This window comes from Syngnathus acus, chromosome 12, assembly GCF_901709675.1.
Source record: "Syngnathus acus chromosome 12, fSynAcu1.2, whole genome shotgun sequence".
Lineage (NCBI taxonomy): Eukaryota > Metazoa > Chordata > Actinopteri > Syngnathiformes > Syngnathidae > Syngnathus > Syngnathus acus.
In genome coordinates this window covers 2,460,027-2,482,672 of record NC_051097.1, presented here as the reverse complement: position 1 = coordinate 2,482,672, position 22,646 = coordinate 2,460,027, and the positions used below count along the sequence as shown (strand labels likewise).

Here is a 22,646-nt window from a genome sequence, read left to right as displayed (position 1 = left end):
AGATTCGACTTAAAGAGGCTGAGGGGTCTCATTAGTGATCATTTCTTTTAACATTTGTTTTGTTTTCAAGGTGGTATAGGATATAAAAATTGCTGGTTATTTGTACACCCAAATATACCGTGTTTATAAGAAAACAAGAAGCCAAAACCCATTAACATTTTATTGATGATGCTCATCAATTAATTTCCAATATTATAACAGCAACATAGATATATATACATCGATTACACGTGAAGTAAAAGAAAGTGGTTTATATTTTTATTCCATATTTTGACATGTTACATGTATGTAAGAGCACTTCAGAGATTATAACAGTTAGTGATGGCTGCAAACAGGATTTGTTAGTCCATATATATCGCTGGCGTTGGCCCAAAACCTCATAAGTCACATTTTGGTGAATTTCATATTCTTTCAAAATGCTATACTTTTTGGGCAATTCTGATTCCTGACACGTAGATGTTACCTTTACAAATTATTGACCATTCTAAAGTGTTTTCAATATACAATGCTAATAGTTGAACTAACCTGTGAATTTTGGGGTCTCCTGAAAAGTGATTGTTTTGGAGATACGAAGATTCCGCCTGACGCCAGCAATGTGCATCACACATAAAATATAGAAAATAAAAGTGTCAATTGTCCAAAACATGAATAAGGCTGGAGGGCCTTGCTGGCAGAACTATTGCAAGTCCTTCCCAATACAGGGGACTGCAGGGTGCACAATATCAGTGTTAATTCCTAGTTGGTTGGTTTACAGTTAACAGAATGTTTGTGTGTTTTACAAGAATGAATACACTAATCACTAAAGCACTACATACCAGCAAGCGTAACTTTTTTAAGGTGCTTTTTCCCTGCTCCGAATTTGTTGAAAATAGAAGAAATGCTAGGAATAACCAGCTGTAACCTCTGAGAGTCATCGTCAGTATACATAGATGTAGTATCAGTATAAGTACAGGACTGCTATCTCAATAAAATCGTCCAAATGGAAAAAGAATGACGAATAAATATTAAAATAACTATTACTGTATAATTTATGAATCAAGTGATATCTAACGTCTGTTTTGCACACTTTATCGTGTGTAAAGAAGTAAATATAAAAAAAATACCTCCCAAAGTTTGTATATTCAATCAATTTATGAGAGTAATCCATTATCCCGTATTCTGGAAATTCACAGTGACAACACAACATAATGACTGAAAGGCTTAAATTCTTCCTTACAGCGGAACTGGCGGTTAAACCATCAAGGTCAAAAACTGCTACATGGCCAATTTAACCTCTCAAAATTGTCCCCCCCCAAAAAGGACAATAGTTAAAATAATCCTGTTTAATATTTAGCAAGCCATATAGTCTTGCATACGGTATAAAACTGAGGCAAGTGGATGTCATAATCTACAGCATATAGTAAATTACCCATAGGAGCACAACATAATGACTACTAGCACAATATGCTATTCGAAACAAAAGAGCTACCAAATATTGTGCAACTACAGTTACAATATATAATGCTTAGGATGGACACTGTCAAAGACATATTCAATTGAGTGAGTTTATTATTCTGGTTATAGTTTGCAGTTGTGTAAAAATATTTTTCATCAAAATGAGAGCTCTGTCTGATATTTTGGTTAACCCAAACAGTAATGTGTCATGAATATTAGGTACAGTACAGCTCTCAGTACATTTTTACGCAACAGCAAACAATGACAACAATAATGATCTCTGTTGAAGTAGAATATTAGACAAATTTCTTGGATTGGATATTACATTGCACAAGTGCTCATAATGTTATGGTTGGTCAGTGTTAGTTGGATCTACATAGGTGGGTATGTTATTTTGGTTTACGGAAATAAAAGGTACTATAAAGAAGCAAATAATCTATTTTCAGAAAAAGGCACAATGTGTACAGAAGTAAAAACAAATCAATTTAAACAACTATTAAAGGAATTAGGCATGAAATAATAATAAAAAACAATTTCGCCCAGTAATGCAGCATAAACCTTTTGGTTAATACAACAAAGTGCCTCAGCATTTCGAAAACCTACTCAGAGGGTGTCTACACATGAACTCACAGCAGCATTGTCATCATGCATGTTTAAGGAAAAAAAAGTCACTAAGCCACATTTGCTTCTAACTATGATAAAGCCGTATGCGCTGTGATATGGTGCCTCGACACAGTGGGCAGTTTAGGAGGGCGTCACTACAGACCTGACAACAGCAAGCATGGCCGCATGTCAGAAATATGACTTGAGCCTGGGGAGAAGCACAGAAAACAATCATTCATTAGATAACATGTGCAAAAGGTCATCCAGGTTTGCATTTATTTATTTATTTATTTATTTACTTATTCATTCATTCATTCATTCATTCATTCATTTTACCCCTGTCTCCATGCAGACCACACATTCGGAGCCTCCTGGTCCCTCCACTGGGCTCGGGGCTGATGGTGTGACGGGGGTACCCGGAGTGAGTGGCGGGCTTGGGATCATAGTGCTGGAGGTGTTGGGAACTGATGGAAAGAAGGAAGAAGACGACTCTGGAGCGGGAACTTCTTCGCTCTGCTCCACCACCTTACATGCACCTAAGAATGGAGTGCAAATATCAGTAAAACATAAAACAAAACAGTGGATCTACTGACAGTGTGTTGCCTTAGAAGTTGGATATTAAATGTTGAACCACAACGGTAGTCACTTACACCTCACAAACATCATCCGTGACTCGCTCACCGTGGGGCTAAAAACGAATTGTTTGATTTGGTTTTGCACATCAAATATGAATTGCTCTCAAATGTACCAACAAAATGAGATGAAGTTTGACAAAGTCAGGAACTAGATAGACAAAGTGCATCTGTGAAGTCTCTGATATTTCTGTTGTGACCCTGAAAACTTAGACTTAGACTTAGACAAACTAAGGTGACTTAGACAAACACCTGGAATAATCTGTTCACATCCAACTGTTTGAAATGTATATTATATATTAGGCATGTACAGATTCAAAAATGAATTTAATAATAATAATAATAAATAATGCATCCGATTCATATATCAGTTTTATATTAGTATATGATGACTGGCATGTTTTAAACACACTAGGAACATGGAAAAAAATTGAACACATTAATTCCCCTAGTATTCCTTTATTATCACTATAATCAGTGTATAACATATGTGTGCATGCATGTTTTACCTTCAGGCTTGCGTTCTTGAGCCCAGTTCAGAAGAGCTTTTTGGATGCCACCTTCAGTAATCCCGAGCTACAAAAAACAAGGTGGAGGATTATGAGCCAAGAAATCATAACAGTTGTCAATTTTCAAATGTAATATATATGAATATATTTTCCCCTTGAAAAAATTGATAGAAAAAAGGAGTGATTTTTTTTTTTTCACCATTCAGAATTATGTGGTGTATAAAAAAACAATAATAATTAAAAAACATTTTTTTTCTCTGAGTCTCAGGAGGATAGCGCAGTATCAGTACGCAAAACTAAGCCATGGCCATCGAGTGGTGAATAGTGATATTACAAATAAAAACTAAAGTCGGCCGCTGCAGACTTGCAGTTCAGCACTCACAAATAAATGTTCATCTTCATTTGTTTGGACTTTTTTTTTGGGCATGGAGATTAATCAAGGGGCGACTCAAACTGTGGTTGAGGGCCGCATGCAGTTGCCCATCCCTGCCCTAAATTAACAGCACTCAAAATTACTCAACCCTAAATATATCAAATGCACACATGCGCTGCCAAACACAAGTAATGTGTCCATGCTAAAATTAAAATTTCAATTATTGTTATCTTTGCAACTATACAGCATTAGCACATAAAAAGTCAGTATTTTAGGACCACATATCAAGGAGAAATCCACCATTTCTAAATAGTAGTACAGACCTTCTTGAGGTCAGATGAGTTCATGTGGCGAAGGGCCTCGGTAGTCACACGATGGTGAGCCATGATGGGCAAGTAATGCTGTGCCGACAGTTTGCACAGTAGATTTACTAACTCTTTTTCCACACCAGCTTCCTGTCATAAAACACATAAAAAAAAAAGTTTCACGATGCTCCAGCATATCAGATATGTTCTGTGTGGCACAGTACCTGCATTCGCAGTGATAATGGCTTGGCATCTAGCAATCTCTGGTACTGAATCATCCAGTAGTTTTGCTGGGTGGACTCTGCCTTCAGCTCCATTTCCGCCTAGAAACCCAAAACTGATTAGTGCTGTCATTAGAAGGAAATGCTACTGATGCACATCAGATGATATCACAATTCTTCTACAATGAAATGAAATGAAGTCACACAATTTTTCCTCGTAATAACATTTGAATATTTTTAGCTTTAGACAAGCACTACAATTATCTATAAGAATGTAATATTGTGATAAATTCAATTGTGCAATGCAAAAGCGAAACACATATTAAACTAATTGAAATATTTCATGATTTTTACTTTATCATAATTTTGATGATTATAGCCTACAGCTAACAAAAGTTCCCGAATCACCATTTCAAGAAATAGGAATATTAGATAAATCAATTAACGGTGGGTGCCCCAAGGACCATAAGTAGCCTGTGAGTCAGTTCTACAAATAGCTGAGTTAATCATAATAGGATGTGATTTCATTGTGATGTTGCAGAAGTGACCACTTGAAAATGTAAATGCTTTCAGGATCTAAAAAAATTGTGTTTTTAAAAATGGATATTCAGCTCATCCTACCTTGTTAAATGATTGTCATATTTTTTGAGTGAAATAATAACATCTCATAACAACATATAATTAAAGGTAATTTGAACAAATTAGTTGTTTCAATAGTACTGGTGGTAGCCCTTCGCATGAAGCAGTAGCCAGGTAGTGGCTCTCAATCTAAAAAAAAGTTGGTAAAACCTTGTGTGAGTGATATTCGGACATTCTGAAATTATAGCAGGTCTAACTCGCAAATTTTGCATAGCTTAATACAGTGCTTCTCAAATAGTGGGGCCCCTTGGGGGGCGCGGTGCAATACCTGGGAGGGCGCGTGTGACCCTGGGGAACAGGCTTTTTTTTTTTTTTTGGCAGTGCTAGAATAAAGTGTAATTGCGCATTTACTACAGTAGGCGGCAGTGGCGCTCTCATTGTTACTTCTGTCACGTTTGCGACAGTGCAACATTTTACGACTTACAAGACAACAGGTTTGCCTTGGTTAGCACAAATTGTTTAATTCACCTTGTTTTGTAGGTTCAAGTGTTTTATATATTGTGCTCCTGAGTTAATGTTGCTGAACTGAATATAAATAAGTTATTATTTTTTTAGTTTTTGTAGTTTATTAGTTATTATAATTATTAAATATTATTTATTGATTTGATTTAATTTTGCAATGGTGCAATTAGTTGGTCAAACATGTTTACAGTTTAAACAAGGATTTATTTATTCTTAATTTCAGGCATTGATGCACTTAAAATCTTTTCTGTTGCAGACTTAAAACACGATTTGATAAAGTTATTCTTTGTAAGTTTGACCATATGTCTTTCTTTTTTTCTTTAATGTTAATAAGGATAAAATGTTATGCAGAGATGGATAGTCACGGTGGGGAGTGGGGGGCGCGAATAGTTTTCTTCTTGCTAGGGGGGGGCGTAACAGAAAATAATTGAGAAGCACTGGCTTAATAGATTATAGTTTCCCCGATTTTTTTTGTTTGAATTCAAAGCTTAATGGTGTTTAAATTCAGCAATTCTTGTGGATCAAAAAAAAATACAGAACAATTTAGACTTGTACAAATCTACTAGAATTTACACAGCATATCCACAATTGACTGTATTGAGTTAGACTGTAGCTGGGCAAATGGGGGGGGGGGGGGGGGGGGGTTGTCAAACCACTGATAGCGTCTTGAAAACAATGCACCTCAGAGTTCGGTTTACTCACCAGAACTTGCAGTAGTTCTTGCTCTCTCTGGTGCTTCTGTTTCAGCAGTTGTTGCAACAAATCACCAAGACTTGTCCGCTGGTCCACAAGCACTTCCTGCATAAACAGACACACGCACAAGATTGACAAGGCACAATAATTTTGGTTCAGCCATAATTCATTCAAACATTTTATTAACTAAAGAGGGGGTTTTAGACTGCTTTTGTCCAAGGGACCATCATTACAACCAAAAAACAACTCTGGGACCACAGCTTTGGCGGAATATTATTTCATTTTGCACCGAAGGAGGATAGACCTATACAGGATATTTGTCTGTATGTCTATTTTGGAAATCTCAGCTACATTTGACATAATTTGGATAGTAAATGATTTACAAAATCAGCTGAAAAATAAATCAAGTCTAAATAATAAATCAATTTTGTTTTTAGAAATGTTACAATTATTTTCCATTTCCAATTTCATGGACGACCTGCAATACCGCCACGGATCACTAAAGGGCCGCAAACCACCGGTTGACAGTCCCGATACAAAAGCCTTAAAAATCAAAACAAAGAACGTCTTCCACAATTAGAGGGTCCGAATTAAAAATTGTGAGCTCTTTAAATGATTGCCCAGTCCAAGGTGTTATATTCACTGGGATTTTGTTTGGTTCATACTATACATATGTCATGTATTTCAAGTTTGAAATATAAGGGATAAAGTAGTTGCCCTTAAGATAAAGTCATCCTTGTCCGAGGAATAAAATAAGCTACCTCAATACCACCTTAAACAATATGTCACTTAGTTGTACTAAGTTAATTTTGTCTTCACTTATAAATTAGTTGACTGGTTCTTTTATCACAGACAAATGATTTAGGTTGTTTTATTTACCTGACATGTTTCGGCGTGTACTTTCGCCTTCATCAGAGACACTCTGTCTGTGATAAAAGAACCAGTCAACTAAAGTATGTCACTTAACAACCCACGGTGACCGATAAGGATTATTTGGTAATATTTAATATTTGTGAACCCACTCGTATAAGTCGCACATACAGCAAGGTAATGTTACTTTTCAGAATTGTGTGCACTGTTTGGACAAACTGTACAGCAAAAGCAATGCTGTCCATTTAATCATTTGGAAGACAATGTAGTGCTGATAATATTATCTCACTTAATTCGGAATATGTAGTATTGTAACCAAGGTAGCAAATCATGCAATAAAACAGCCCCATTCAGTCGTCAAAAATAAAGTAAATGAGTGCGAGCAAATTAAAATGAGGGGAGTGACACCTACCTGCAGAGTCTCAGCATCCAGATTGCGTCTTTTAACTTCAAGTTTTGTCAGCTGCAATAATTCACCCTCAATAAGCTTGATCTGGAACAGTGAAAAGGCAACATGAACTGAGCAGGGAGAAGCAGCATGCTGTGGACAGCAAAGGTTAGGATGAACAACCATGATGATTTAATGAAATGTGTTTTTAGCTACAGGGGTTAATATATTAAATTGGCCTCCTTAGTAGGAGTTTGACCAAGTACAAACTCTGCAATTCACCCAAAGTCGATGCTTCAAAACAAACTAACCAATTAATTTCGAACAGTCCTTGAGAATTCATGCTCGACATCATCATCATCCCAATAAATTTTACTTTGACGTTTTTAAGTAATGCCACCGAATAAGATTTGGGGGGGGTCCTATTTGGGACCCCAAAATTACTAACATCTTCTCAAGAATCCACATGCTTGCAAGAATTGTTGAGTTTTTAGGTATGTCGAGGCCCCCTACAAAGGTGATTAATTTATCAGACAAACAATAATAAAAAAATAAAAAATAAAAATCGAATTAAAGCAGTGTTTAAAAAGCCATGTTGGGATGTAAGCAAGTGGTGACATTTGACTGACCAAGCAGCACAAAAGAAAGTCTGCAGGATGAAATGGACCAAGGACTGGACAGTTCTGTAATAAGCGCCACTAAAGACTCAACCCAGATCCTTGGGAAGGGCTATACTCATCTTTGAAATTGAAATATTTTAAAGGAAAAAGAGCCTTAAGCATTTGAGATACACCTGTCCGTAAACTATGTATCAAAACAGATAAGAACCAAGGGGAAGTTTGACCCTGACTCCACCCATCTGCATCTCTCCATACATTACAGACCTGGTTGCGGATATAACCATGGACAGAATCTTTCTGCAGCTGAAGTGCTTGAAACGCTGCTTTCTGCATCTCCTCCTGCAAAGTCATGAGTGTTCACTGCATTTAAAAGATTTCTGTTCTGTTTAATTATTTAATTAAATGATGGATGACATCAGTCATTTATAATATAAACAACTGTTATATGGTCACTGAAGACTTATACCTCCTGTAGGATCTGGGCAATGGCTTTAGATTTATCCAGAACTTGGATGGACAGCATCTTATCAAACTTCTTCTCCAGATTCTCCATACTAATAGGAAAGACATTTGGTCAATTACAACACATTGCAATATTATTTGTGCGTCTGTGTGCATTTTAAACCTTCTGTAGGTCTCAGACATCAAGCTCTTTCGACGATAGTCGCTGGCTTCTTGAAGGAGGCTCACAGCACAGCTGTCTGTCAGCATTTTTTGCATGGCCGCTAAAAAGTGATATAGAGGAAAGGAAAGAAAGAAGAATGACTTTTAAAACAAAATAAAATGGGATGTGTTTGGGAAGCGCAATACATATAACAACAAATTGGAAGACCTAAACAGAAAACCTTATTGGCTTGAACTCCGTCAAGTTTTCACAGATTTTGTTCATAACCTTTATGAACAGAATTTCTAGGTGCAGCCGAGACATTGAGGGTGTCCGGTTTAATGTTCTCAGTATTACATCTCTGCCTTCTGCAGATGACGTGGTATTGTTGGCTTCGTAAAGAGTGATCGGGTGAGGAGCTTGTCGCGGTAATACTGTTTAAGGTTATTTGCGGAAAAAAGAAGAGAATAATAATTTGCCTTGCATTTTTTGGCAAACTACTGTAAGTGGAGAGTAAAAGGTGACATACTGGCCACCTCTCTCTTTCTCAGAGAGTTGGCTTCTTCCTGTGTGATGGCAGTCAGATGTTCCATACGGATCCTGTCAGACAAACAATCAGTAAAATGTACCCACTGATTTGATTTAAACAACCAAATAAAAGGTTGTAAAATATTCATTAAACATACAATACAGTATACTTTATTAATCCTGGGAGGAAAGTTAATCCATGAACATTGCTTGAATTTCACTACAGTCCTTACTAAATTCTTGAATTACAAATTTTGCAGCGATAGAACTGAATGATTGTCTTCCACTCACCGATCTTCTTCCATGGCTTGGAGAAACTCAGCACTCTTTTTCTGCCTGCAGAGGTCAAAACATGAAGTTCTCAAGTGGCTACAAGTAGCTTTCATGTGACACACATCCACACGCTGCTTTCATGTACTACCTGTTGTCATCTAACAGCATGTTACTGATGCGACTGCTGATGTCATTTTCAGCGTGTTTCACTTTTTCTAACAACAGTAACCTCTCAGAATCCTGGGCTCGCTGCTGCTGGGAGAACCCCTGCTCCAAACGCTCCTGCTCCTAAACATAAGTCCAAAAGTGAGCAGGTAAATTTCATTACTTTTTGGTTTCTGATAGCAATTCATGATTTGACTACTCGTATATTCCAAAGATGAGCAAGAGTCAAAAACAAATGTTGACCTGTCATAGAATGTTCCAAGTGTACGGGAAGAGAAAAGAATAGGAATAACTGCACTTACTGCGTTTGGGAACAACGTACCTGTCGGACTGAGTTGAGAATATTTACTTTACGAGTGGTGTTCATGAGTAGAAGCTGGGTGTGTTCATTTTGTTTCTCCTCTCTGTGTCGCTCTATGGCCAGTTTTTCCTCTTGCTTTTGAATCTGAGAAAACGGGAGAATGAATAATTTTCTTAACGATGCAAAAAACATTTTGCTACACGATTTAAAAAATAAATCTTAATGTTGCTGCTTTATTTCTTTTTGTTTTCCAATTACATTGAATTACAGTGTAAATGGTACTATAAAATGATCTAGTATGTATATATACCACTACTTAATTATAGCTACAGCTTTGTTTCAGTTTAACTTCAATCAGCAAGAAACCTTGGATGAAACCTTTAAATTGAAGACATACCTTTCTCTTCTCATAGTCACTGAATTTATTCTGTAACAAAAAGTGAAGAAACATTTAATGTGGCAAGTGAACGCGATATGCTTCGACACCATTAATATACAGTGTAATGAAATTTACTACCTGCCAGGCCTCATCCAAAGCATCCACACAGTCAGAGTTTTGTTTACCACCGTCACTTTCCAGAACAGGGAGAAGATACTGGGATGGAGGGCAGTACTCCTCGCCTAGCTCTGATTAAAAAGATAGATTTGGAATGAAACCTCAGGAAATTCTATCAACATTGACATAAACACAATTTGGAATTTGACCAAAATTTTCACACACAAAAAAATTGAGGCACAATTCTTTTGTCTTAAGTTAACAAAAGTGAGAGAACGAGTTGACTCCATGTGGTTAATTTCTTTTTACGATTGTGCGACAATTAAGAATTACAAAGTTACGTGTGTGAGCTACATTTGCAAGATGACATGCTTGTACATTATAGTCACATTTATGTTGGTATACCAGTAGTGGTTAACCAAGTATTATACTTGAATATTACATGTCTGTAATACCAATAAATTGTATTAAAATGGGAACAGTTTTGTCCAGGAACAGATTATTTCAATTTTCACAGCGTTTCTGTGTGATGCAAATCTGTTGCAAAAGAAACACGATTTAGAGGCTGATGGTCACAGATTAGACAGTACGCGTGTGTGTGTGTGTAGCTACAGCTTTGTTTCAGTGCCTTGCACACACACAGTGCCTTGCGAAAGTATTCGGCCCCCTCGAACTTTTCAACATTTCGCCACATTTCAGGCTTCAAACATAAAGATATAAAATTTTAATTTTTTGTCAAGAATCAACAACAAGTGGGACACAATCGTGAAGTGGAACGAAATTTATTGGATAATTTAAACTTTTTTAACAAATAAAAAACTGAAAAGTGGGGCGTGCAATATTATTCGGCCCCCTTGCGCTAATACTTTGTAGCGCCACCCTTTTGCTGCAATTACAGCTGCAAGTCGCTTGGGGTATGTCTCTATCAGTTTTGCACACCGAGAGACTGGAATTCTTGCCCATTCTTCCTTGCAAAACAGCTCGAACTCAGTGAGGTTGGATGGAGAGCGTTTGTGAACAGCAGTCTTCAGCTCTTTCCACAGATTCTCGATTGGATTCAGGTCTGGACTTTGACTTGGCCATTCTAACACCTGGATACGTCTATTTGTGAACCATTCCATTGTAGATTTGGCTTTATGTTTTGGATCATTGTCCTGTTGGAAGATAAATCTCCGTCCCAGTCTCAGGTCTTTTGCAGACTCCAACCGGTTTTCTTCCAGAATGGTCCTGTATTTGGCTCCATCCATCTTCCCATCAATTTTAGCCATCTTCCCTGTCCCTGCTGAAGAAAAGCAGGCCCAAACCATGATGCTGCCACCACCATGTTTGACAGTGGGGATGGTGTGTTCAGGGTGATGAGCTGTGTTGCTTTTACGCCAAACATATCGTTTTGCATTGTGGCCAAAAAGTTGGATTTTGGTTTCATCTGACCAGAGCACCTTCTTCCACATGTTTGGTGTGTCTCCCAGGTGGCTTGTGGCAAACTTTAAACGCGACTTTTTATGGATATCTTTGAGAAATGGCTTTCTTCTTGCCACTCTTCCATAAAGGCCAGATTTGTGCAGTGCACGACTGATTGTTGTCCTATGGACAGACTCTCCCACCTCAGCTGTAGTTATCTGCAGTTCATCCAGAGTGATCATGGGCCTCTTGGCTGCATCTCTGATCAGTCTTCTCCTTGTTTGAGATGAAAGTTTGGAGGGACGGCCGGATCTTGGTAGATTTGCAGTGGTCTGATACTCCTTCCATTGCAATACAATTGCTTGCACAGTGCTCCTTGAGATGTTTAAAGCTTGGGAAATCTTTTTGTATCCAAATCCGGCTTTAAACTTCTCCACAACAGTATCTCGGACCTGCCTGGTGTGTTCCTTTGTCTTCATGGTTCTCTCTGCGCTTTAAACAGAACCCTGAGACTATCAAAGAGCAGGTGCATTTATACGGAGACTTGATTACACACAGGAGCATTCTATTTATCATCATCAGTCATTTAGGACAACATTGGATCATTCAAAGATCCTCACTGAACTTCTGGAGTGAGTTTGCTGCACTGAAAGTAAAGGGGCCGAATCATATTGCACGCCCCACTTTTCAGTTTTTTATTTGTTAAAAAAGTTTAAATTATCCAATAAATTTCCTTCCACTTCACGATTGTGTCCCACTTGTTGATTCTTGACAAAAAATTAAAATTTTATATCTTTATGTTTGAAGCCTGAAATGTGGCGAAATGTTGAAAAGTTCAAGGGGGCCGAATACTTTCGCAAGGCACTGTATACACACGCACACACACACACATGTACGTATGTATGTACATATGTACTATGTTCATATGTAGTATGTACATATGTATGTACATACGTACGTATTTATTTATTTATTTATTATTTAAGATTTGGATGCGAGGTACAGAGAGAAAAACAAAGCAAAATGTGTAGTAATTCTATACTATTTGGTAGTTACTAAACACATACCGTAATTTTCGGACTAAAAGTCGCTCCGGAATATAGGTCGCATTAGCCATAAAGTGCACAATAATGTGAAAAAAAACATATATAAGTCGCTCCGGAGCATAAGTCGCATTTTGGGGGGAAATGTATTCGACAAAATCCAACACCAAGAACAGACATGAACGAGCAACAACAGGCTAAACGATAGGTATGCTAACGTGACAAACACAAACGAAGAGCTGAGAACGGGCCTGACGTAACATTCAGTTATTTTAAAAAACTGTTACATAAATAACACGTTTATAAAACCATCTGTGTCACTCCAATTCATTAAATCCATCGATTGTCCATTTGTCAACAATGGGTGCGCGCCGCTGACGGCGCTTGCACTTCAAAATATTCCACAGGCCCATATAACGATATATAAATTAGATATCAAATAACTATTATATAAGCAATAATATTATCAAACCATCTGTGCACTCTAAATCATTAAATCCATCGATCGAATTCCTTGTCCTTTGTCAACAACGCCGCGCGTGCGCCCTGACGTCAGCCTCGTCATTATTCCACAGATCTAGTATATAACTATATTGTAGCGTTAACAAAGTACAAGGAAAGACGTGGGTTTGGTAAACGGCTCTTTATTTAACAAACTTCCAGGCGTGTGGCGGCGTGGACTTCCAGCCACGGAGGTGGAAGAGAGATCCATAGAATAGGACCGGGCGTGCGTAAAAGCCATGACCGAGCCCCATCCACCGTCCCCGGACAGCCACTTGGCCGAGCGCCGACCCCCGACTTCTATCCTCGGAGGTGAAAGAGCTCCGTAGAGTAGGACCGAGCGTGCGTAAAAGCCATAATAGTTTTTCAAACCTTCTGTGTCACTCCAAATCCTTAAATCCTTCAAACTCTTCGTCCTCAGTGTCACTTAGAAACAAAGCCGCTAATGATGCCGGTAGTACGTGGGGCCCTTCGTCATCTTCGTCATCCCGTGATCAATCTTTGTCCTTTTTGTAAACAACCGCCGCGCCGCGTCGCGCTGCTGACGTCACTTGAAATTCAAATTACAGTAATCCCTTGCTACATCGCGGTTTCAATTTCTTTTTGAAACTTTTTGAAAAAAAAACACATAAGTCGCTCCTTATTATAAGTCGCCCCCCCATCCAAACCATGGAAAAAAACACGACTTATAGTCCGAAAATTACGGTACTCACCAGAGCACAGGAAGTGCTGGATGCTCGCTGTACCTTCCCCACACACAGATGCAGGAGGAAAGGTCATTGTAGCTGCATCCAGTATGAGATTCTGTCACAGCACGTGTACGCACAGACACACACAACACACACACTCGCTTTGTTTTGTTGCTTCTTTACGCAATCGTGTGAACTGAATTTCCAAGATGGACACGTACCTCCAGGGTGCGGATGTAAGCAAAGGTTTTGGGAATCTGGATGATGAGGTTGTCACTCACGTCTAGAGTGCGTAAACTGCACAGAGAGCGAATTGTCGTTGGTAGTTCACTGAGGCAGTTGCCTAAAGCGACAGGATAAATACAACAGTAAATTCAAAGTGACATGAAACTGAAAGCTAACACTTGAACAAGGAACAAGAACTCCACCTTTCAAATTGAGCGTCTGCAGGTGCTTTAGATCCCCAATGGAGTCTGGAAGGACCTTTAATCGATTCTTCTCCACATTCAAAATCTAAGAATACACAATTGGCAAAATACGAGAGTGACTACCATTCATTAACTGAGTAATGTTTATTTTCAAGAGTTCAGAGTCAATCTACCTGCAGAGACGTCAGCTTCCCGATGTCTTCTGGGAGCGAATTTATCTTATTATCATGCAAATCCAAAACCTGAAATGGAAGAAGGATGGGGTGAAATATTTGGCTTGGTCAGGAAACTTTAAAAAGTTAAACATCATTGTAATATTTTATGATATTTACTTCATTTAAAACCATAATGCATGGTTCTATTTTGAATGAAAAAAAAAAGCCAGTTTCTAAACATTTGCACTTTTACATTAACTAGTGTTCAGAGCAATGAACACAACATTGTGGGAGCATTCGGATTAAATTCTACACCGCGGTTTAAACCAAGCATTGTAATATTTGTGTGAGAAGGTGATTTTACCTTGAGAGTGACAAGAGAGATGATATCATTTCCTTTGGGAAGCAGTGACTTGAGCTCATTGCTGTGTAAGAGGAGGACCTGTGGAAGGCCAAAATGAGAAATGTCTGGTCAAGTGATATTAAATAGTTAAGTGTGTATGAGACAAGCAAAACAGACTTTATGTACGGTTCTTTTTAGCTCTTTATTATGCTTTTGTTCTTACTTTCTTTTGAAGAACTTTGCAAATCGAAAAGGCGCTCGAAGGAACCTGTGAAATAGCAGAAAAACATATTCAACGCAACAACTTACATGGTATTGCAAAATATTATGTGTTTTTATATGCTGTTGGTGGAATTTGTTTTTTCCTTTCATTTCAGGAAACAAGAACAACTGAATTGGAAAATTTTGTCGGACACTGTTTGGGTTTACAGATTATCTTGATCGTATGATTATGTTGGAATGTAGATTAGAATTATTAACTTTGTTTAAACCTTTTACCTTTCCTTGACTCTGAAAAGTTTAACCATTCAGTTGTTGAAACTTTCCAAATGGTTTGGAAACATTCTTGCTTAGTTCGTCATCTAAAATGCTCCACTAGTTCCTGTTTCCACGACCTTGTAAAACAATGAGCTGGGACCCTCCGCACTGACAGTTGCTGAGGTGACCTCCATCCTGTCCAATCTCACCCCCACCCTGTTTCTCTCAATAAAAATGCTCTTGCAAGAGGCCTGAGTCAGACCTCATTCGATCATCGCTGTACGCACAGCGAAGAATGGCTCTCCATTTGCAAATGCTTAAAAAGGGCATACTGTCTCCCGTGTGGTTCTTGCAAAAATAAGTTAGAGTGAGCACCACTCTAACAGATACTGAGTCGGTACAGTGAACCCCCGAATCTTATAATTTCTGAGTGAACAAACGACAATCAGCAATCATGTTTTCTGGCACATATAACATAGGAGCACTTTTATCTAGAATTTTAAAACAAAGCTGTCTGTTTTCTAAGAATGAAAAAAATGTTGCAAATGTCAAAAGCTGTTTGATAAAGATGCTTTGCCATTTAAACAAATTTTGACAACACTGCCCATCGTTTTTTACTGCAAACCAATATTGACTCCAAATATCCTCCTTGACAATTAATAATCAGTAAGCTAACACACGAACTACAAACTTAAAGATTAAAATGTAAAACAATCCAATACTGCACAAGTTTTATCGCATTAAATCCATGTGGAAATCTAGAAGTTTAGATGGTGGCTTTTTTAATTTACCGTTTTTTTTCCGTGTATAATGCGCCCCCATGTATAATACGCACCCTAAAAATGGCATGTTGATGCTGGAAAAAAGCCTGTACCCATGTATATGTATAATACGCACCCAATTTTTTTTTTTTTTTTTTTAAGTCCCAATGATCGTCACACACACAGGGAGGCAATGGGTCCCATTTTTATAGTCTTTGGTATGGTCTTAACTAGGCTGGATGTATTTTTTTTTGTTGGCGTTGATTTCTCCGACTGCCCGTAAAGGCACCACCGCGATCAGATGAAAAGAGAGGTAAGTGACGTGCGGACATGTGAAAAAGGCGGCTCTGTATGGGAGAGACGTTGAAGAGGAATAAAAACACCCTTGGAAACCAAAACTTGCCCCTCGTCGTGACTCGGAGCCGCAACAAATGTTTCGGATTTGTGTAGGGTACATTGTGACAGCAAACGAGCAGGTGATCGAGCAAGCGTCTGATACGAGAGCATTGCGTTCGTATGGAGCGTGTTTGAAGTGAACAGCAGAGACGAAAGGAACAAGGCAAAGTGTTGTGAAATAAAATATTACCTGTAATACGCATTTTGTTATTTGCTGATTGTATTAAACTATCACATTCATTGTCAGTCAAGAAGAGAAGAGGACTATTATCCCTTCTTTGACGAAATGACCAGAGCACAGTACAAACACACTATTGTCGGTCAGTCCTGTTGTTGGTTTTGTTGTACCATGATTTTCTTAAAAAAAAAAAAAAAAAAGAAATGTAAAAAAAATAAAATTTAAAAAAAATTGTACCCATGTATAATGCGCACCCCAGATTTTAGGACAATAAATTAGTTAAATTTTGCGCATTATACACGGAAAAAAACGGTACTTTAGCTGTATTTCATAATTATGTAATAATCCCATTCTGAACAATGTTCCAATCAATGATCTCCTCATTTAAATCTGTGTTGTCAGTTCAAACATGATGTATCCAAGCGAGTGTATACTAAATTCAGTATATTTTTTAGCATTCACTTTAAGAGGCTCATATGTGATTATGGTAACTGTTCCCAATATTGACTCATAGTTTATGCTGTGCCCGGAAGCAGCATGACCCCCAGATGCCAGGACAACAATGTCTAGAGCAGGGGTCACCAACTCCGGTCCTCAAGGGCGCCAATCCAGTCTGTTTTAGGTGCAGCCCTACAACAACACACCTGATTCAAATGATCAGCTCATCAGCAAGCTCTATTAAGGCTGATAGCGATCCTGATTATTTGAATCAGGTGTGTTGTTGTAGGGCTGCACCTAAAACAGGCTGGATTGGCGCCCTTGAGGACCGGAGTTGGTGACCCCTGGTCTAGAGCAATTCTGAGCAGCCTGTTGTTAACGGTTTCTTCGTTGTCACTTTTTGGGTAACCATCACCAGTGCAAAGGAGTCATAAGAGGAATTTAAGACTGTCAGGCACAAGTTCTTTCATGTGATGCTAAGATATTCTTCCAATTACACCTTGGGCAAGAGGTTGTTTTGGAAAATTGAGGGACCGAATTGAAGCACCAGTAAAACTGTAAAGACCCTCACCTCTGACAGCTCGCAAGATGAGATGTCCAGGATGTCATCAGCACCTGCTTCTTTTGACTGAAAAATAGCAGATAATAGGTTTTGCATGCATTTTAACTTTTTTTGTTTTTTTTTTTTAAACACATTATATAAACACATATCACACTTTGACAGTAAGAGACCCAAACAAGGAAATTTCCATATACACTGCAGTTCAGAAGTATTTGGTCAATGAGAAGACTTTAGCTTCATATGCTACCACAACTTCGGTCAAAAGCATTTCTTGGGATCAAACTCAGAATTTAGTGGTGCCAGTCTCTTTTGGTCATCAGCATATTTTAGGCTTTGACTGCAAGGGATTTTTATGCAACTACAGTATTAAAATGTTTTATTCAACAGAATCCAAATATGTATACGCCCCTTGAAAATAAGGTATCCAGCATGGCCGTGTAGCATACCATATTTTGGTAAAACATCTTCAAAAACTTCCATCACATGGTTCTATTTCAAACAAAATGGCTGCATATTGTTGTGTCTAAATGTAAAACCATATATTTTATGTATCGTAATCTCTGGACTATAAACCGCACCTGACTATAAACCGCACCAGCTAAAATTAGGGGAAAATCTTGGTTTGTTCATGTATAAGCCGCACCGGACTATAAGCCGAAGGAGTTTTAATGTTTAATTACCATTTGTAAGAGAATATACACAAAGTAGATTGTAAGGAAAGGGATGGTTCTATGGGGACGCAGACCTTTTATTAACATAACGTTTATTGACAGAGATGAAGGAGCTCTGAAACATACAAACATGCATAAATCTCAGCGATGACAATAATAAACTTAATGTGAAAACTAATAATAACTAAAATGTGACCACTTACAGGTGTAAAGTTGGCAATGCGATACAAGCGACACGTAAAGGTTGGGAGAAGACATGACCCGGGAAAAAAATACTGAAAATGGTGACACAACAAGATGTCATCAACAATAGCCCACTCCACCCTAGTGGCCTGAGGAAACCTCTACAGTAGATGCAGCAGCTCTATTTCTTTGGTTAAGAGCTATATTGACTGCCTTTAACTTAAAAGCGGCATCACATGTATTTCTTTTGTCCCCTATAATGAGGGTTTGCGTATAAAAGCTTCCTTTCTCCAGTCATGTTCTATTGCTCTGTCTCTTGTTTGTCTCAGTTATGCGGCACTATTTGCCTGGCGGACGGACATGCGATAAACACACCACTTTTCTACCCAGTGACCGTATGTCTGTTCACATATCCCTCCGCCCAGCAAAGTGGTGCCACACAACAGCGGTCTACAACCTTTTCACCAACGAGTGTATAGTAAGTGTATTAGACATCACAAAAATCACGAAAAATCCATAGATAGGCCGCACCGGACTACAAGCTGCAGGGTTCAAAGCCTGTGTAAAATGTGGCAGCTCAGTGGCCTAGTGGTAGAGTGTCCGCCCTGAGACTGGAAGGTTGTGGGTTCAAACCCCGGCCGGGTCATACCAAAGACTATAAAAATGGTACCCATTGCCTCCCTGCTTGGCACTCGGCATTAAGGGTTGCAATTGGGGGATTAGATCACCAAATGATTCCCAAGCGCGGCACCGCTGCTGCTCACTGCTCCCCTCTCCCCCAGGGGATGGATCAAAATCACATGGGGATGGGTTAAATGCAGAGGACAAATTTCACCACACCCAGATGTGTGTGTGACAATCATTGGGACTTTAACTTTAACTTATAGTCCGGAAAATATGGTATGTCATTGTCTATTCTAGGCCTGTCTTGTAAATGAAAGTGCTTATTGCTGACAAACACTGTAAGTAAAACACATTAATTAGCAGTTATCGTACCCGACACAGCTGATATTCAATTCTCTTCTGGGCGTCATCGCTGGGTTTCTTCTTTCTGAAGAACAGAGGCATCTTGTATCCGGCCTGTACTGCTGTCAGTTGAGTTTATGCGGGATCACTTCAGTCAGTGCACGACAATAACAGCCACTCACTTGAAAGGCTGATGGACCAGTTGGAACCACTCAAGACACTTACTCTAAAAAGAGACCGTAAAAAAAATAGATAGTTGACCTCAGTCATAAGGGCAAAAGGAAAAACAAATGTGTGTGTGTGTGTGTGCGCGCGCGTATATATGGTTGTTCATATACACTGCTCAAAAAAATTAAAGGAACACTTTGAAAATACATCAGATTTCAATGGTGACAACAAAAATGTTGGATATCTATACTGATATGGACAGTTTAATGTCTCAGGAACAAAAAGATGCCACATCTTTTGATGGAAATAAAAGTTTTCAGCCTACAGAGGGCTCAGTATATAGACACCCCAAAAATCAAAGTGAAAAAATGATGTGGCAGGCTCGTCCATTTTTCCTAAATTCAATTTCTGCAACTCAAAATTATTTTCAACATCTTGTGTGGCCCCCACGTGCTTGCATGCATGCTTGACAACGTCGCGGCATGCTCCTAATGAGACGACGGATGGTGTCTTGTGGGATGTCCTCCCAGATCTGTCTAAGGGCATCAGTGAGCTCCTGTAAAATCTGAGGAGCAACCTGGCGCCGTCTGATGGACTGAAACATTATGTCCCAGAGGTTTTCTATCGGGTTTAGATCAGGTGATCATGAGGGCCATTCAATTGTGTCAATTCCTTCATCCTCCAGATACTGTCTGCATACTCCCGCCACATGAGGCCGGGCATTGTCGTGGATCAGGAGGAACCCAGGACCTACTGCACCAGCGTTGGGTCTGACCATGGGTGCAAGGATTTCATCCCGATACCTAATGGCAGTCAAACTGCCGTTCTCTAGCCTGTAGAGGTCTGTTCGTCCCTCCATGGAAATGCCTCCCCAGACCCACCACCAAACCGGTCATGCTGAATGATGTTGCAGGCAGCATAGCGCTCTCCTTGGCTTCTCCAGACCCTTTCACGTCTATCACAGGTGCTCAGGGTAAACCCGCTCTCATCTGTGAAAAGCACAGGTCGCCAGTGGCGGACTTACCAATTCTGGTGTTCTATGGCAAATGCCAATCGAGCTCCATGGTGCTGAGCAGAGAGCACAGGGTACACTACAGGACGTCGTGCCCTGAGGCCACCCTCGTGACATCTGTTTCTGACTGTTTGGACAGAGACATTCACACCAGTAGCCTGCTGGAGGTCATTCTGTAGGGCTCAGGCAGTGCTCAACCTGTTTCTCCTTGCACAAAGCAGCAGATATCGGTCCTGCTGATGAGATGAGGACCGTCTACGGCCCTGTCCAGCTCTCCTAGAGTAACTACCTGCCTCCTGGAATCTCCTCCATGCTCTGGAGATTGTACTGGGAGACACATCAAATCTTCTTGCAACAGCATGCATGGATGTGCCATCCTGGAGGAGTTGTACAATCTGCTCAACTTCAGGAGGGTTAAGAAATCGCCTCATGCTCCCAGTCGTGATAATGACTCTAGTAAAAGCCAACACTTGTGGAAAACCAGTTAAAAAAGATCAAGAGGGAGGAACTTGAAATGGCCTCCACCTGCAAAACCAGTCCTGTTTTGGGGGCCATCTCGTTGTTGCCCCTCTAGTGCACCTGTTGTTAATTCCATCAACACCAATGCAGCTGAAACTGATTAACAACCCCCTCTGCCGCGTACCTGACCAAAACCTTATCAGAAAAGTGTAATTGAAATCATGCCATACCCTGATAAAAAACTGTTCCTTTAATTTTTTTGAGCAGTGTATATTAATATACATACACACACACGTTTGTCAATACGTTAATTGCCATCCTTACATTGTGTCTCAATTCATTCTAATAAGATAAATAGATATATTTTTTTCCTTACAAAATGTTCTTACTGCACTAATTTGATAATGGATGGGTGTGTCTATACCGGAGATGAGCGCACATGCAGTTATAGCCTAAAAATCAGCATCAGTCTGTGACTACTATATCGAATACTTATGTTAAATAACATTAACTAAAGTAGACATATGAGTCACTGTAGATGTATTTCTAGGCGGGGGCTTATCCGGGGTAGCTATGGACTGCGTTAAAAGTACTTGACGGTCAGACTTCCATCTGCGACGTGAAGTGGGCGGATCATTTACGAGGCTAGCAACGCAAATTCCAGTAAGGTCTCGAAATAAATAAATAACGAACGACTGCAGGCAACTCTCTCACTCCAAATACACAAAAATTAGTATACACTTGAGTAATAACTAACATCAGGGGTAAGGTTTTACTAGGAACAACTACGTTTTTTTATTAATATATTGTTCATTAGCAAACACGGCTAACCCCACACCATATCGAACAGCAAAAATGGAAATGACATTTTATACTCACACTTACTCAGCGTAAATCCCTACTTTTGCCCGTAGTTATTTCTTGAGTGAAATAGTTTTTTGTCTTTGCTAACACTTTGCATCAACCAGCATTTGTAAGACGCAAAGAACAAAAACCGATCGGCGGTCCCTAACAATATCTTCGGCATTCGTCATCGGCAGCCCCAAATCCGATATATACGTTCTCGGCATGAATTCCTCTTAAGTCGTTTGATAAAAGTCTACCGTAAAATATTTTGCTGTCAAAACACACAACAGACCTCTCACTTCCTCGTTTTAAATGTTGGTAGACCATACTTCAGAACGGCACGTTGCTACCGACTGCTGGCAGTATTTATGTTCGCTGTTTTCCCATTTAATTCCCAAACTACTCATTTTCAGTTGCAAGAGTAAAAATGTCCCCTTTGCGAACGTCTCCGATAAATTTGATCATTTTTTAAACATAGTTGCAATAGTTGACTTATTTATGCTTGATTGATTGATTTATTGGCCTTTCCTCACCGAAGTGTTACTAGACTGGATGGGAAAATTCAAATGCTATATTTCTATCGTCTTAAATGTAACTATAACGTGGCACCCAAGAATATAAATCCAATGGCGCATACTATGGAGATAAAACTGCATGAGTTCCACAGTCTCACTAATTTGTTTACATTTGTGAGCGTTATCCACTTTCTGTGATTAGGATCCGTATAAATTAACGACTGTCGCTTTAACACGCTGCAAAGTTTGTCCACTAGAGGTCTCTCTCTACTTTCATTGAAACACAATCCGCTGTTTTTGTGCGACACAACTGAATGTGTACAGAAGGTAGAAAAGCG

At 39.2% G+C, this 22,646-nt stretch overlaps 1 protein-coding gene and 1 long non-coding RNA gene across 3 annotated transcripts; both read right to left on the bottom strand.

The window, feature by feature from the left end:
- Positions 1-146: 146 nt before the first annotated feature.
- Positions 147-22,119, bottom strand: lrsam1 (leucine rich repeat and sterile alpha motif containing 1). 2 transcript variants are annotated; one of them, XM_037265557.1, is made up of 25 exons: positions 21,827-22,119; positions 19,339-19,534; positions 17,498-17,554; positions 14,900-14,944; positions 14,698-14,775; positions 14,352-14,420; positions 14,179-14,263; positions 13,972-14,093; positions 13,775-13,865; positions 10,138-10,247; positions 10,018-10,047; positions 9,642-9,764; positions 9,303-9,442; positions 9,173-9,217; positions 8,883-8,953; positions 8,375-8,474; positions 8,216-8,303; positions 8,014-8,088; positions 7,154-7,234; positions 5,881-5,976; positions 4,081-4,179; positions 3,875-4,006; positions 3,179-3,245; positions 2,374-2,573; positions 147-2,245 (listed from the first exon to the last, which is right to left on the bottom strand). In XM_037265557.1, the coding sequence occupies exons 2-25, from the start codon at positions 19,408-19,410 to the stop codon at positions 2,123-2,125; spliced, it is 2,199 nt and encodes a 732-aa protein (XP_037121452.1). In that variant the 5' UTR covers positions 19,411-19,534; positions 21,827-22,119; the 3' UTR covers positions 147-2,122. The 2 variants fall into 2 exon arrangements, with proteins under 2 accessions (XP_037121452.1, XP_037121453.1); XM_037265558.1 differs by having other exon boundaries at positions 21,833-22,119.
- Positions 18,223-19,332, bottom strand: LOC119131269. Its single transcript, XR_005099622.1, has 2 exons — positions 19,224-19,332; positions 18,223-18,927 (listed from the first exon to the last, which is right to left on the bottom strand). It is a non-coding gene; the product is annotated as an uncharacterized LOC119131269 (long non-coding RNA).
- Positions 22,120-22,646: the final 527 nt, after the last annotated feature.

Bases quoted from the DNA above. Each gene is read 5' to 3' on its own strand.
- lrsam1 (XM_037265557.1), bottom strand. From the start codon at position 19,410: ATGCCTCTGTTCTTCAGAAAGAAGAAACCCAGCGATGACGCCCAGAAG. The intron at 8,954-9,172 runs GTGAGTGGAAGA...TTTGTCTGACAG, and splicing joins CAAGCCATGGAAGAAGATCG to GATCCGTATGGAACATCTGA. The intron at 2,246-2,373 runs GTAAAATGAATG...GCTTCTCCCCAG, and splicing joins TGGTCTGCATGGAGACAGGG to GCTCAAGTCATATTTCTGAC.